The 16,729-nt window shown below is 46.5% G+C and overlaps 1 protein-coding gene across 6 annotated transcripts; it reads right to left on the reverse strand.

The window, feature by feature from the left end:
• Positions 1-123: 123 nt before the first annotated feature.
• On the reverse strand, positions 124-16,160 carry PHETA2 (PH domain containing endocytic trafficking adaptor 2). 6 transcript variants are annotated; one of them, XM_044983684.1, is made up of 4 exons: positions 12,779-12,834; positions 8,752-8,871; positions 7,147-7,299; positions 124-6,392 (listed from the first exon to the last, which is right to left on the reverse strand). In XM_044983684.1, the coding sequence occupies exon 4, from the start codon at positions 6,386-6,388 to the stop codon at positions 5,576-5,578; it is 813 nt and encodes a 270-aa protein (XP_044839619.1). In that variant the 5' UTR covers positions 6,389-6,392; positions 7,147-7,299; positions 8,752-8,871; positions 12,779-12,834; the 3' UTR covers positions 124-5,575. The 6 variants fall into 6 exon arrangements, with proteins under 6 accessions (XP_044839619.1, XP_044839606.1, XP_044839610.1 ...); XM_044983671.1 differs by having other exon boundaries at positions 12,693-12,806; XM_044983675.1 differs by having other exon boundaries at positions 7,142-7,299; positions 12,693-12,806.
• Positions 16,161-16,729: the final 569 nt, after the last annotated feature.

Raw genomic sequence — 16,729 nt, forward strand, 5'->3', positions numbered from 1 at the left:
ACCTTATTTGTATTTCTATTCCATTTAGGTCCAGTAAAGAATAAAGACAACTGTACATTATTTTTATTATTGAGTCTGCAAAAAAAAAAAAATCCTACATAAATAAATTACAATGATGTGGACATGTATATGTGCATATTCATTTGTGTTTCCTAAAGTTAATTAAGTATGTTAGGAAAAATTGTCCAGAGCGGCCATCAAAAAATTTGTTGTGAGAACCCCTAGATTAGATCCTTTAATGAACAGAAAAAGCCTAACCAGACTGTTCCTCATTGGCTGTGGCACTCTCATCAGATTACATAGGCTAAACGGGGTCAGAGTTGGATGGAAGACCTTTAAATGAAAACCTGCAAACAGCAGGAAGTGCTGAAGCATCACAGGGCACGCTTTTCTGAGTCAGTACTGTGTTAGTGTCCCAATACCATGCTGCCATCTTTCAGATAAAAGCAAGGCCCTTATTGCTTGGTAGTTATACCGGGAAAGCATTTTTGTTAGAGTAGAGGGTATTGAGGATCTGTACAGGGCAATGGGGCTAATATGTGTCATTGCATTCTTTTGACCTAAAATTCCCATGTGGTTTCTTTTATGTCAGATTCTTTATCTGGTGTCTTGATCTGTTTGGATCTGAACACTGCTATGTAGTGTTAAATAGCTGCTACATTCCACATCAGTGGTAGATGAAGTAGTGCTGGCATATAGTATACAGAGCCCACACTTCCAAGACATTGAGTGCCCTCTGCGATTCCATCCCTCAGCTCATTTAAGTTATTTCCCCCCACAGCCTGGTTACTATACAAAGCAAAACACATCATTTTACACAACTCCATACAAAAGATGCACCAATGTTTGGAATGGAGCATGTAATTAAGCAAAGGAAAACAGAAGCTGAATATCTGCAAAAAAAGTTGTGAGTGGCAAGAGCTGTTAGGCTGTGGTAACCTTGATGTTGGGGGTCATTTAAAACTCTCTGAGCCAATCAATATCAACCCACATTACAAATTCAAAAACTGTTTATTTAGCATTACTATCTTAAAATACAAATGTTAACAATTAAATGCACAATAATATGGTGTTTTTATGTAAAATAAAGGCCATGCAAAACTGCCTTCTTTAAAAAAATATAATATCTACTTAAAGTACTTAAACACTTCAAGATAACTAGAGAGAAACATACTGCAAGTTGTTTTTAGTGTTCTTTGTTAAATTGTACAAACTTTACGAGGGAATTTGGTGCTGGCGAAAGATGCTAGATTAGCAGCACTGGAGACTCATCTCCACTTAATCCACAGACCAAATACACCATAGGTGCAAGCTTCCAACCATCACCTCCTGTTACTGATCTGGAGATGCCACCTGTATGGGTGAGCAGGCAGGTCAGTCTCCATGGCTATTTGAACCTTAGGCCTCTCGACTAAAACATCACAAAAAACCACTGCAATTGGCTGGGAACAAGTATGCCATTGGGAAATAGTCTGCAACCCTAAATTCACATCGGTCCACCAGATGACATATTTTGGTTACTATCAGCCCTGTCTCAATTTGAACCAAGTGGTAAACATCATAGTGGGTTTTTTGGTGGGGGTTTTTTTGTTGTTTTATTTTTACAACAAAGTGTAGGTAAATAAAGCTATAAAGCAAACAGGTCTGGAGATGAAAACCCTTCCTCAGAAGAGTACAACTTCAATTATCACTTTGGCAGGATCAGACCCAATCTTTGGCAGAGCTCATGAAGAACCACCAGCCTCCCTCCATTACTGAAATGTTATCAAGCATTTTCCTCCCGTATATGACAGAAAGAGCTTTTCATATTGTACCAACGATTTATTGCAAAAGACAGCATCTTGAATACCTTCAGAGGGACAGCCATCAAACTTTAAAATATTCAATCCTCTTCTGCTAGAAATTCTGTTCTGGGCAGAGATTTTCACTGTTTAAGAATAGTGAAGGAGGGGAGGAGATAAAAGAATAAGCAGCCCCAACCTGAATGACGGGGAGACAAAAAGTTTGGCTAAAAGCTAGGTCTCAGTTCCTTGCAGGGGAGACTGTGCTGGCAGGCAGTGACGTGTCTCCCTTGCCCTGTAATGATCTGTGTCTGAAGGTACAAAGGCAGCATGGTCCAACTCAACTGCAATATCAGGAACCAGAAATCCTGACCTGCCTAGGGAGCAGTCCAAGGGCACAGCCAGCAGGACTGATAAGGAGGTTTGACGTTCTATCCAATAGAGGGCAGTGGTGTGCACACACACTAGCTAGTTGAGCCCCTGGCTAAAGGAGCACTTGCCTTTGCTCAACCAGCAGAGAAAATTAACTACACATGAGCAGATCTTTGCACCAAATGTGATTTTTTTTTAAGACACCAGATGCCAATACCTATTATGGAACTGAGGTGGGAAAGGGATGAGAAACACCCTAAATCAGTGCATCTAAAGTCATGCTGCACCATAACCAAATGAAGTCACAAAAACATTTGTAGGGCAGGCACAAATATCACTCAATGTTTTAGTTTCTGATCATTAATAAGCAAAATTATCCCAAACACAGACACTGGTATCCTGCCCCTGGTTCACAGGATTTAGGGATATAAAGACCAAAAAAATAATTAGAAAAACACTGGATGCTTGAATATAACACTGTGAGTCACACTCCAAGATAACTATTTAGCGCACACATTAGCTGTGAAGCCAGATAGCGTGAAAACTATGTAACGGGATAGGCAAAATAAAAATATTAAAATAAAGCTTTTAGCAGTATTACTAACACTTCTTAGTCTAATTAAAATGAGAAGAATCTTAAAAATCAAACAGACTTAAATCAATTATACTATTCCAATTTCAGCTCCAACAGCAAAACTGGCTTGATTACTTATTTTTTCTTTCAGTCATTTTTACTTCTTTGTTCTCAGGCACCAGCAAAGTGCTGGTGTCTTTGGGTTTCCAACAGTGACAGGGAAGGCTTAACCTTCCAAATACAGCTGTTTTGATTTACTTTAAAAAGTCTCAAAAATATTTCTCTCCATATTAACTTTTATATACACTTTCTGCATCCCCAACCCCAACCAAAAAACCCCAGGACAAAACAGAAATTGGAGTCTGCACTAGTTGGCAGTGTCCCCTTTAACTCATGACTGCAGTAGATACGATACAGAGAAAGGGGTGGGGATTTCAGCCAAAGAATGCTATAAAGAAACCGAAATGCAGCAGTGAATAAGAGAGACACAGATTATGTTGTTCACAGTTCAAAGTCGCGCCATTTGGGATTTTCAAAGGCACAAAGGGCGGTTAGGCACCTGAAGCATTGGAAGTTGGGGGCGTGACTCCCTTTGTGCCTTTGGAAATTTCTCCTGCACATTGTGAAGAACAAGGCTGAATGCTTCAACCAGCCAAGAAGTGGAACAGGAGCCACAAGCCGGAGACGCTCATTGCTCTCACAGTATGGTTCATTAATGGTACATGTAATTTAAAACATTGTTTAAAAATTCTTTGGCTGGCAGCAGGGGTCTGCGCAATGTGTTCTGCTCTGAAACAAAGTTCTTATTAAGAGGATAGAATTAAAGAGTAGGAAAATTCTAAATACTATCTCTGCATTATATCAGCCACCAGCTTTTTACACAGTCCCTGGACAATTTGCTCTCCTTGTATATGTATCTTCATCCCTCCGAAGCCCAACTGCCTTTTTAACAGCAATTTGTGGCCTAGCAGCCTCTCTCTCAACTCATTTTCACTTATTGAAGCTATGGACTTGATTCACCACTGAGTTAGTCCACTTCTGAGCTGGTGAAACTCCACTGAGATCAGCAGTGACATAAAACCGGAGTGACACACTGGTGAATCTCTCTTAATCCCAAATGCCTCTCTTCATGCCCCTCCCTCTCTGCCCCATCCCTACAGAGTGCATGATTATCTTTGTCCCTCCTCCACTGATTTTCTCCTCCCCTTCCACGTTGTATGAGTGTGTTCCAGTGATGAGGCCCCACTTTTGGAAGGAGCATCTGAGCTACAATATCATCAGAAAGACCCAGCCAAAACGTGGCTCTGGACAATTAGTGTCCTCAGCCATACCCCAAGAACTGTGACCATGTACCACATGCAACACTTTGCACAACAACACACTGTACTGAGGTTAACAACAGAAGCCTTTGGGAGGTAGAGAAGTATTATTATCCCCATTTTACAGAAAGGGAGACTGAGGTTAATTGACTTGGCCAAGGCCACACAGCAGATCAGTGCTAGAGCGAGATTAGAATTTGGGAGTTCTGGTCTCCTGACCTTTGGTTCAGTCCAGAATTTGCTGCCTCTCTGGGAGTTTTGCTTCCAAGCTCACATTCAGAGAGGGGAAAATATGAGTTTGTGGGGTCTCTGCAAGTCTGACTGATGGGTTTAGCAGGGTTTGGCTTGGGGTTTTTTTTGTGCCTATGAAAGTGATAGGTGGTGCGCACCCAAGTATCACCATGCCCTTACCCCTCACTGTATCCCCTTATCCTCCATAAATACTACGACACCTAAAATACACTTGTAGATATGCTAATTCTATCATATGCAATGAGATGGGCATTGACCCACAGATCCCTGCACCCCCAACCTGTCAAGAATTTCTTGGGGGAGGGGCAGTTGGTACCACAGACTTGTGTAAATAATTACTGGTTATTGAGTCACACCTACCCTCATGCTTGATACAACCATATGATCCAGAATCCTTTGGTGGCCTTTTATGTTTCTTCTCTTTAGCCAACCCATACTATAATGCATTACTGGATATACTGTATAAGAATCTGATCCTAGTTTTGAAGGCTGGGAGTCCTATATCCATAAATCTGAGCCCATTCAAATCAGATAGACTGAGACTGGGGTAAAGCACCACCAGGGACCCATGGACCAGCCAAAACAATGGGGCCCCAAATCTGCTTGAGTCCAGGCCAATGAGTAGTGCGAGAGGTAAACCTTCAGGTACTCTTCAAAGCAAAGGGCCCAGTTCAGCCACTCTGTTCAATGTTAATTCACCACTGATTACTCTGGGGTTCGAAGGAACGTGAGGGTGACATAACAAGCCATTTTCTAAAAGCTAACAGGCAATAGATGCTCCTTACCTCTAACCTAAGCAAACATTCAGTTGCTGACGATACATCGTAACGGATTACTCAAAGGCTTAACAGTAAAACACACCACTCCATCCATTACTCCAGATTGGTAGGCAGTAAAAACAGCCACCTGAACGGAAGCAGAGCGATGACCTTTTTGTGTATGCAAGTCTGGTCACACACACCCCATCCCACCCACTCTACAATCTGCATCCCAGATTCAAAATATAGAGTTCCTGACATTTTACAGCCATGCTGCAATATTCCTCAGGGGAACATACACTGTCTGAGGCCCCAGAGGTGAAAATGAGGTCTTGGGACAATGTCTCTGCTAGATCCCACACTCACCCACCCACGCAGCATGCAATGATTCTAGAAAGGAAGGAGAGAAAACATTGTCGCTTATTTGGCTATTTTCCTGGATGGGAGAGAGGTCACCAAGCACAGCAACGATAGTGTCAAAATGGGCTTGGTGTCACTCCATGCCTTGCCTTCCCCAGTTCACAGTTCCCCACTCCTCTGGCTCTCCAGCCACTCCCTCCTTATCTCCGCAATCTCCTGACCATACCAGTTGTGTAGCTTGGAGAAACAGGCTGTCTCCGGAGACACGGGGCTTTCCTGCCCAGTCAAAGACAGGCCAGTGGCGAGTGCTCCGCATCCACTGCCAGCTGCCAAGCGCCGGCGAGGAGGCAGGGGCGGGGGTTTGGAAAACCCCCCATCGTGGTCAGAGCAGGAGGCCCCTGCAGGGATGTAACCACTGCCCCATGTGGAGTAACCATTCTCCAAGATGGGAGGCTGTTCCTGGACGAGTGCCATAGCAGGATTGGACAAATGCCTTTTTCTGCCAGATGATGACTTCCTTGGAGATTTGTGGCAGGCAACCAAGCTCTTACGGGCATCCTCCAGCTGCTTCTCCAGCTCTCTCACCACCAAACGCATGTAGTCAAAGCTGGCTCGTGAAAGCGCCTTCACCCATCCCTCCATGGTGGCCTGGCAGTCGGCCACCAGCACGTAGGCCTTGGCGCCAGCATCATCAAAGTGGATGGCAAAGGCAAACTCCTCGGCAGCCTCGCACAGTTCCACAGTGCAGCCCTCCAGCACAACAAGCCCCAAAGGGTCCCGGCTCTCACGATCTTCAAAATAGAACAGCAGGTTGCCCTTGAGGATGAACCAGCGACGGTGGTAGGAAGTGGTGTGGTGGTGGTGGTGGTGGTGATGGTGGTGCCGCTCGACACGCTTGTGGAGGAAGCCGGCATGGTCTGTCGGAGAGTCACATGTGGCATAATGTGCCACACTTCGCTCGTTCAGCTTCATCGTCCTGGCAGGGCAAAGACAGAGGTGGCAAGAGAGCCAGTTCAGTGCAAGGAACAACTCTGCTCTGGAACAGACTATTAAGCCAGTTAGTGCAGTGTCCAATCTTCTCAAGTAGCAGCCACTGCTTAATATTGAAGAGGAAAGTGTAACCGCCCCACTCTGCACCTTACAAAGCAGTACTAGACCTTGGGAGAAACTTCATCCTGATTCCAGCAAATAATCATCATGATGTCTATTGTACAATGTTTAATACTAAGTGTCAGTGCAGATGTTGGGCCAGATCATCAACCAGCATAAAAGAAGCACAGCTCCTCTGAAGTCAGGGGAGCTGTGCCAGTTTACACCAGCTGAAGATCTGTGGCCTTTTATTCTGTTTTATTCAAACAAATGAGTACTTATTTAAATTTTTGTGAATTTCACTATTTAGTTGAATATCCTGCAGCAGTGAATTCCACAGATTAATTGTGTGTCACTTAAGAGGTATTTCCCCTTTATTCCTTTTACATCAGTTGTCTCTTAACGCCTCCGAATGCTCTCTTACTCTAGTATTATGGGACAGGATAAACAGAAGGCATCTTTCAAACTGAGCAATGTCTGTTACCTCCCCTCTGCAGCAAATGCTTCCCCTGCCCTCCCACTTGTCAGCTACAAGACCAGCAGCAGCCCTCAGCCCAATCCTCTTCCTTCAAGGCAGTAGCCTAGCTTGCCCAGAATGTGGACAGGATCAGGGATGGGGGCAAGGAGATACCATACCTTACCAGCTACGATGGTCAGATTGCAGCTCACTGGCCTCTTCCCTGAACAGGCTCGGTCTTTGACAAGGGTCCACAGTGCTCCATCCTTCTGCTCACCACGTCCAGTCAGAGGGAAGGTACCAAAGAGAGGGTCACAGAGACCAGGGCACCAGGGAACTGAAACACAAGGTCACATCACTCAGATATATATTCCCCATCATAAAGTCAACAGAATGAACCTGAGCAGAGTTCACACTAATGGCAGGGCTGAGTACAAGATTACCTGAACCACACTGTCAGGACCTGCCGAGCTCAGACACTCAGCCACTGGGTGAAAAGGGAGTTCCAGTCTAGATGGAAACACTGAACTGACCCCAACCCAGCCTTGTGTGGTCCAGTACTGCCAGTAGCTGATGGAAGAATGGATTTTAAACCGTTTTCCTTTTAAACATATATACAACTCAATTCTCAAGGCTGGAAATAGATTCTGTGGTTGATTCTGGATCCTGAACAGCTTTTTTTGTTTACAGAAGCATTTCCGTTTACCATCTGCAACCCTGTACTGTGCAATCCAACACACGGTATACAGTGGATCATACATAACAATGTTATGAGTGCGGTCCTTTTACTTTTCCAGCCTGCTGGCACACGTTCTCCAGCTAAAACTTAGGACAAAGAAATGCACAAAACAGGATGAACTGGATTATAAACCAAGAATTTCACCTCCACCCAATCAGCATTCAGGATTCCCCTCCCAGGGCCACCCTGAGGATTCAGGGGGCCTGGGGCAAAGCAGGGGAGCTGCGGCGCTTGTACTCACCCTGCAACGGCCAAGGTCTTCGGCAGCATTTCGGCAGTGGGGGGCCCTTCAGTCGCTCCGTGTCTTCAGCAGCACTGAAGGGCCCCCCGCTGCAATGCCGCCGAAGACCCGGACTGCCACCGGGCCCTCTGGGCGGCCCTGTCCCCTCCTCCTACATTCCTGCCCTGTCAATTAGACTATAAAATCCCCCCATCCCCAAATATTCCAAAGTGTTCCTCCCTAGGCTGTGCTCTTCAGGCAGGAACACAGGGCCCAATTCTCCTCTCACTTCAGTTGGAAGTGATTCCATTGACCAGTGTAAGTGAGAGGAGAAACAGGCCCTGGTTTTTCATGGGTGTACGGACAGCACATAAATCATGGGTGCCACTGGAATACATTAATACACAGTAAGTCTCCACTACCCTCCCGCAATGTCCTGAAACCCTCCATGTCAACTACTGTATATCTGAGAACTCTGGAAATAAACCCTGGGGATACCCCTTCACTGAATTCAGCGTTTACTCCTGCTCTTGGATTTTGTACAAGGGACCTCTTTAGAGTATATCCCCACTCTTGCTCACAATACAGGCACCAGAATCGCTCTGCATTTTCCTCAACCTCTGACCATTCACAAATCAACACCCTTAACTCTTCAAGGGTCCCCAGTCCCAACAGCAGAGAAGCATTTATACAGAAGGCTGAGCCATACAGGAAAAATCCCATATTGTGCAGGGATTTTGTTTTTATTTGTCTGCAAACGGCCTGGCACCTTTTTGCTGTTACATACACAAAAAGAACAATCATCTTGTTCGCATAAAGGATGTGGTTACCTCTGCGTGGCTGGTAGGAGCAGCCAATTCTCTAAGCCCATGATTCCAAATGCAAATGTGAAGACTCACAGAAAGGGAAGTTTTGCTGTTTCAATACTCTTTTCCCAGAGAAGTGAAAATCTAAAAAAAAGGGGGGAGGGGGAGGATTTCCATGCACAAAAGAGAAGATCAATGTACAGCAAAGTAAATACATTAGGCCAGATTTTCAGCTGGTATAAACTATCATAACTCCATTAAAGTCAATGGAGCTATGCCAGTTTATACCAGCTGAGGATCTGGACTACTGGTTTTGTGCCTGTGTATTTATGTTAGTTGAGTTACACTGATTTGAAGCCAGTGAACAACAAAGAATCAGATCCTCTGCTCTTAAAACAAGATTAACAATGAAAATAATCAATGATGGTGCACACATCACTTTGACTTCAAGGGCCTCAGAACTAGACTCTCTGGCTACAGGCTGGTGACCACCCACACAAAGCCCACAAGTTTTAAAGATTCTATACAGAAAAATCAGAGCTTTGTTTGAAGCAGGCTGCAGACACATGTGCTCAGAGCTCCAGCATAGAGCAAAGATATTGACAAGTTTTAAAAGGGACAATGTTTCAGAGTATGCTAAAGATGCCATGACTGGACTGCGATCTCTAAAAATTGGTCAAAATTCATCCACCATATAGTAAAACAATTCATGCATCAAACCTAATGTCTAAAAACCACACATTAAAAGACTGCAAAGTGCTCCCGTACTACCGTAATGGGGGCCACAGAAGTACCCAAAATAGAAATACAGAACCTACAATCTTAATGACAACCAATCAACACATGCAACCCAGCTACCAGTTCTTGCAGCACCGCCCACAAAGTGACCAACAGCAAACTAGTGCTCACTTCTGAGGACTCTACAATAAACAAGCTAGCGCACGCAGTCCCACTGTTCATACACAGCCCCACAAACGACTGCCTTCAACCTATTGGAGAGACAAAATGGGCAAGGTCATGTCTTTTATTGGACCTTCTGTTGGTAGGGTGACCAGACAGCAAGTGTGAAAAAGCAGGACAGGGGGTGGGGGATAACAGGAGCCAATATAAGAAAAAGACCCCAAAATCGGGACTGTCCCTATAAATTCGGGACATCTGGTCACCCTATCTGTTGGTGAGAGAGACATGCTTTTGAGCTTGAACAGAAAAGCTTGTCTCTCCCACCAACAGAAGTTGGTCCAATAAAAGACATTACACTCACCCACTTTGTCTCTCTAATACCCTGGACCGATACAATTACAACTACACAGCCTTCAGCCTAGTCATTCCAAATGATCCTACAGTAACAAACTGTGACGCTAGGAGGCCAGGTGCCAGCTCTTGCCAAGGCTGCAGCCCTTAGCTAAGAACTGACAAGCTCATAGCTGGAGATCAGACCAGCTCATGTATGTGTTAGGTCTGGTCTACACTACAAACTTCTGTCTGTATAACTATGTTGCTCAGGAGTGTGGAAAATTCACACCCCTGAGTGACGTAGTTATACCGACCTAATCCCCAGTGTAGACAGCGCTATGTTGATGGGAGGGCTTCTTCCATTGCCATAGCTACCACCTCTCTGGGATGGGGAGTACCTACGCCAGCAGAAGAAGCTCTCCCATCAGCACAGATAGTGTCTTCAACAAATGCAACAGTGGCACAGCTGCACCAGTGCAGTGCTGTAACCGTAGACAAGTCTTTAGTGTTGCTCAAAATAGGTATTAGTCTACTAAGAATGTATTTAGTGTTTAGACTCTAAAGAATGTATGTAAATTTCTGTATGCATTAATCTTATCTGTAATGTCTCTATTCCAGGCTGTAAGGAAATGTGTAGGTTTTGCTTTATAACCTTGAAAATGTTTGCTCTAAACTTGTGAACTCAGATAGGAAGAGTGTCCTGTCCCCCGTCCCTCCCACTGGTCCAGAAGAACCATCAAAAATCAGATGGGCCATCAAGGATCATCACAATACAAAGGACTGGTGAATGGCCCTATTGCACCCTGGAAATGCTCCGTGCAAGAAAGCTTGTCTTACGGTCTTGGAGGCTGAATGAAGGAAATAAAATAAAGTCATAGGAAAATGTTCCATCTCTTTTCTATTTGAACTCTCACAAGGCCAGAGACACTAAACTGAAGTCAGAGATCCCAGGGTTTACCCCTGGGTGGATCTGCCCCCCTAAAAGACATTTTGAACTGACAGATCTCTACAACTCTGTCCCTCTTAGGATTTAGATTGCAATTCATTTATGTGCCTGTTTGCCTGCTTTAACCTGTAAATGACTCTCTCGTTTATTTTTACTGGTTTATAAACCTCTAGATAGTTTATTACAGGACTGGCTACAGGCATTGTCTTTGTCTAGGGTACCCACTGATCTGGGGTAAGTGACTGGTCTCTTGGGACTGGGAGCAACCTGAATATTTTGTGATTTTTAGTGTAACTCAGCTGTTCTCAACCAGGGGTCCAAGGCCCCCTGGAAGGCCCCGAGCACATTTCCGGGGGTCTGCCAAGCAGAGCCGGCATTAGACTCTCTGGGGCCCAGGAAGAAAGCAGAAGCCATGCTGCCCCAAGCCCTGCCACCCGGGGCCAAAGGCAAAGCCTGGGCAGCTTCGGTGTGGGGCTATGAGCATTTGCCCTGCTTGCTACCCCCTAATGTAGGCCCTCACTTTTATATGCAGAAAAACAGTTTTTGTGGCACAGGTTGGCACTGGAGTTTATCTAGCACGTTTCGGGGCGGGGGGGCAGGGTTCAGAAAGAAAAAGGTTGAGAACCCCTGGTGTAAGCGACCATTTATCACTTAGGCCATGGCTACACTTGCAAATTTGCAGCGCTGCAGCAGGGTGTGAAAACACACCCTCTCCAGCGCTGCAAATTGCGGCGCTGCAAAGCGCCAGTGTGGTCAAAGCCCCAGCGCTGGGAGCGCGGCTCCCAGCGCTGTACGTTATTCCCCACAGGGAGGTGGAGTACGGACAGCGCTGGGAGAGCTCTCTCCCAGCGCTGGTGCTTTGACTACACTTAGCGCTTCAAAGCGCTGCCGCGGCAGCGCTGCCACAGCAGCGCTTTGAAGTGCAAATGTAGCCATAGCCTAAGTCCAGCTTCCCTGGATGACAAGATAAACTGGAGAACATAAGAACATAAGAAAGGCCGTACCGGGTCAGACCAAAGGTCCATCTAGCCCAGTATCTGTCTACCGACAGTGGCCAATGCCAGGTGCCCCTGAGGGAGTGAACCTAACAGGCAATGATCAAGGGATCTCTCTCCTGCCATCCATCTCCATCCTCTGACGAACAGAGGCTAGGGACACCATTCTTACCCATCCTGGCTAATAGCCATTTATGGACTTAGCCACCATAAATTTATCCAGTCCCCTTTTAAACATTGTTATAGTCTGTGACTCCATGGTCAGACTGTTACAGTGATCCAGGGGTTCACATTTGTCACTGGCTTGGTGCAATCTAATTATAGAACCTACCCCCAGTTTGGGCTGTCTACCCTGTTTTGACAGTCTGCCCTGCCACTCCAGACGCCGTGACACAAACAACCGCCTACTACCCCAGCCCTCATACCGCTGAAACAACAGATCATGGCATGCAGCCGCCATGCTCACAAACATTCCTACAATAACACAGAACCACAAGGAATTCCTGTACTCCTTCAGTGTGCAAAGCCCCAGCACTCATGAGCGTTCTTTCACTAACAAACCTGCACAGTGTCCAATGCCCCATAGCCACCCTACAACAAACCGGTGTGTTCAGCCCCGCATTTCCAAACACACGAACCATCACATACACTGCCAGTGCCCCGAATGCCCCCTTCCCTCAAGTACCCCCACTGCACTCGGAGGTCACTCTACATTCCTCTGCTGTATACATTTCCCACTTTTCCTGCCTCTTTTCTAGCAGCTTTTCAAGGGGAGATTTTCGCAAACTAACTTGAGCCAGAGACCATCCTTTCTCCTAAAAGCTGTTCATTTCTAATTTCCCCTGCTGCTGCTGAAGAATTAGAGCCAGAATGAGACCTTTTCCTGCTACCGCTCTGCATCACAGTTTGTGCCGCTATGCAATCTGTAGCTATGACGACAACTGTAATGTCACAAAACTGTTACTTCAGCCACCCCTGTGGGGTTAAGCACCTTAATGGGGGAGAAAGCTGTCTGGTGTAAACACAGTTTTAGCTCATTAGAATTTTAAAGTTAATTTAGTGCTAGCGAAAAGCACTGGATTTTCAGTGGAGGGGTTCATAGATTCTAAGGCCACAAGGGACAATTGTGATCTGACTCCTGTATAACACAGGCCAAAGAACTTCCCAAAATAATTCTTAGAGCAGATCTTTTTAAAATCACAATTGGATGTTTTTCTAAATCATCACTGATGGAGATTCCACCTTGGTAAATTATTCCAATGATATTACTCTCACTATTAAAAATGTACACCTCATTTCCAGTCTGAATGTGTCTAGCTTCAACTTCCAGCCATTGCATCATGTTATACTTTTTTCTGCTAGATTGAAGAGCTCCTTATTAAATATTTGTTCCCCATGTAGATACTTTTACACTGTAATCAAGTCTGTAATTCAAAAAGAATTTGAAGAGCAACTAGCAAAAGACACAAAAACTAACACCAATTTTTTTGTAAGTAGATCAGAATCAGGAAGCCTGTCAAACAATCAGTGGGGCCACAGGATGATCACCATGCTAAAGGAGAAGCTAAATCAGGGGTTCTCAAACCGGGGGTCAGGACCCCTCAGGGGGTTGTGAGGTTATTACATGGGGGGGGTCGCGAACTGTCAGCCTCCACCCCAAACCCTGCTTTGCCTCCAGCATTTATAATGGTGTTAAATATATTAAAAAGTGTTTTTAATTTATAAGGGGGGGGGTCGCACTCAGAGTCTTGCTATATGAAAGGGTCACCAGTAAAAAAGTTTGAGAGCCGCTGAGCTAAATGAATTCTTTGCATCAGTCTTCACTGATTTACCCCTTCATGTAACACAAGAACCGAACCAGGGTTCACCTGATGAAATTAATAGGCAGCAAGTTTAAAAGAAACAAAAGGAAGTACGTCTTCACATAATGCACAGTCAACCTGTGGAACTCATCGCCAGAGGATGTTGTGAAGACCAAAAGTATAACTGGGTTCAAAAAAAAATTAGATAAGTTCATGGAGGATAGGTCTATTAATAGCTATTAGCTAAAATGGTTAGGGTCAAAACCTCATGCTCTGGGTATCCCTAAGCTTCTGACTGCCAGAAGGTGAGACTGGAGAACGGGGGATGGATCATTTGATAATTACCCTGTTCTGTTCAGTCTCTCTGAAGCATCTGGCACCAATCGCTGTTGGATGTGGGGCTAGATGGACTATTGGTCTTACCCAGTATGGCCATTCTTTTGTTCTTACGTCTCCCCTTAATCTTCTCTTTTTCAAACTAAATAGATTGAGCTCTTTAAGGCCTGTTTTCTAATCCTTTGCTCATTCTTGTGGTTCTTCTCTGAACCCTCTCTGATTTATCAACATCCTTCTTGAATTGTGGACTCCAGAACTGGATGCAGCATTCTAGCAGTGATTACACCAGTGCCGAATACAAAAGGTAAAATAACCACTCTTGAGATTTGCTTCTTTATGTATCCCAGGCTCACATTAGCTCTTTTGGCTACAGTGGCATGCAGGGAACTCATGTTCAGCTGATTATCCATCACCATCCTCAACTCTTTTTCAGAGTCACTGTTTCCTGTACATATGGTCTAAACCCTTTGTTCCTACTTGTATATGTAGCTTTTAGCTGTAATCAAATTCATATTGTTTGCTTGCATGCAGTTTACCAAGTGATCTAGTTCTCTTTGTTATTTGCTTCTACCCTGTTCTCTTGGAATCATAGAATATCAGGGTTAGGAAGGACCTCAGGAGATCATCTAGTCCAACCCCCTGCTTAAAGAGGGACCAATCCCCAATTAAATCACCCAACAGATTTTTGCCCCATATCCCTAAACAGCCCCCTCAAAGATTGAACTCACAACTCTGGGTTTAGCAAGCCAATGCTCCAACCACTGAGCTATCCCCCCCCTTTCATTATTTGCTACTTCCACAATTTTTGTGTCATCTGCAAACTTTATCAGTGATGAGCTTATGTTTTGTTCCAGGTCATTGATAAAGATGTTAAATAGTGTAGGGCAGCAGTTCTCAACCAGGGGCCCAGTGTACCCCAGAGGATCACGAGCAGGTTTCAGGGGGTCAGCCAAGAAGAACTGGCATTAGACTCTATGAGGCCCAGGGCAGAAAGCCCAACCCTGAGCCCGAGCCCCGCCATCCAGGGCTGAAGCCAAAGCCCAAGCAACTTAGCTTCACAGGGCGCCCTGTGGCATGCGGCCCTAAGCAATTGCCCTGCTGGCTACACCCTAATGCTGTCCTGGGCTTTTATACGCAGACAAACAGTTGTGGGGGCACAGGTAGACCGTGGACTTTTTATAGCTTGTTGGGGGGAGGGGGAAGCTCAGAAAGAAAATGTTTGAGAACTCCTGGTGTAGAGCCAAGAACTGATCCCTGTGGGTCCCCACTAGAAACACACCCACTTGATGATGATTTCCCATTGACAGTTACATTTTGAGACCTATCAGTGAGCCAGTTTTTAATCCACTTGTGCCGTGTTAAATCCCATCACTCTCCTTTTCTAACCAAGACATCAGGCAGCACCAAGTCCCCGGCCATACAGTATGTTATGAAATCCTGGTGGCTCCACTGAAGTCAACAGGAAATTTGTCATTGACTTCAACGGACCTGGGATTTCACCCTGGGAGCCTACTGTACTAGGGCCTCAGGTTTGGGAGATTCCAGGACATTCAGCCCTGGAGCTCTTTGCCGAGACCACCAGCATGGGGGGTACAGGCTCCCCAACCCGGGCCTGCTGCGACGCCAATCCCCCAGCCAGTGGCTAAGCCTGATCGAAGCAGGAGGGGCTGTAACAGCCCAAGCTGTTGGGGGAGGAGGGTCCCCCTGGTTCTAGCAAAGGGGGGCGCTGTGCTCCTGCCCACTGGCCTTTCCTGGAACCCCCCCACCTCCTTTGGGACCCGACCGGAGGCATTTCACACAGGCCACTAGCCCCAGGCTGGCGCGCTCACGCCCCGGGACGCCTGGCTGCTGGGACGCCTCTGCGCTCGCCCAGCGGCCTTGGGAGGCGGGATCGCAGCTGCATGGGCGCTCTGGCCGGCTCGCTGTCCCTCTCCCCTAGCGCCAGTGGCTCCAGGGCCGCGGGCCGCCCCAAGTGTGTTACTCACCGCCGCCGGCAAAGCCCGGCCCCTGCCCCGGCCGCCCTGCCGGCTCCGCTCGGCTCGCTACAAGTTGGGGCAGCTGCTCGGTGCCGCCACGGTACAAAACCCGGAGGGCCGCGCAGCCAGTGGAACAGCTGGGACTCGGCGGGATTCATTCGCACAGTCCCGGGCGGAGCCGGCCGCCAGGATTCCGAGCGGATCCGCGTTTTCCACTAGGCTTTGAGTTTACATAGAGGGGCGGCTGGGCTCAGTCCCCCCACCCCCAAGGCCGGGGAGCCACGTAAGAGCTGGACCCAAGCGCTACACCGCTTCTGATCTGACTTCATGCCCTTCAAGCCTCCCCTTCCCCGCTAGCTCTAGCTTAGGCTGTGCTTTGACACCGGGCTCCTGCTGTGCGGATGGTGTGGTCCTGCATTCATGAGCCAAACTTGCACCCAGTTCAGCCGCAGAGAGGGGAAAAGTTACTGGTCGTGACTCCACAGGCACTTGCATGTGTCTGTCCCTATGTAGGTGGGACAGTCCCTAGAGTGGATCCACCCAGTGGGGTGGGGCCACAAAGCAACTGTCCTTTCCCCACCTTCCACTCCCGTGTATTTCAATGGCGTTAAAGGGCATTTTCCTGCTTTTCTCGCCTAGCTTTCGAATGCGCCCAGGCTGCATAAAACCACGCACCCTGCTGGTTAACTGTAGAGCTGCCGGATCCTGCTGTCT

Source organism: Mauremys mutica, chromosome 1, assembly GCF_020497125.1.
Source record: "Mauremys mutica isolate MM-2020 ecotype Southern chromosome 1, ASM2049712v1, whole genome shotgun sequence".
Taxonomy (NCBI): Eukaryota; Metazoa; Chordata; order Testudines; family Geoemydidae; genus Mauremys; species Mauremys mutica.

Coding starts and splice junctions, on each gene's coding strand:
- PHETA2 (XM_044983707.1), bottom strand. CDS start 6,388: ATGAAGCTGAACGAGCGAAGTGTGGCACATTATGCCACATGTGACTCT.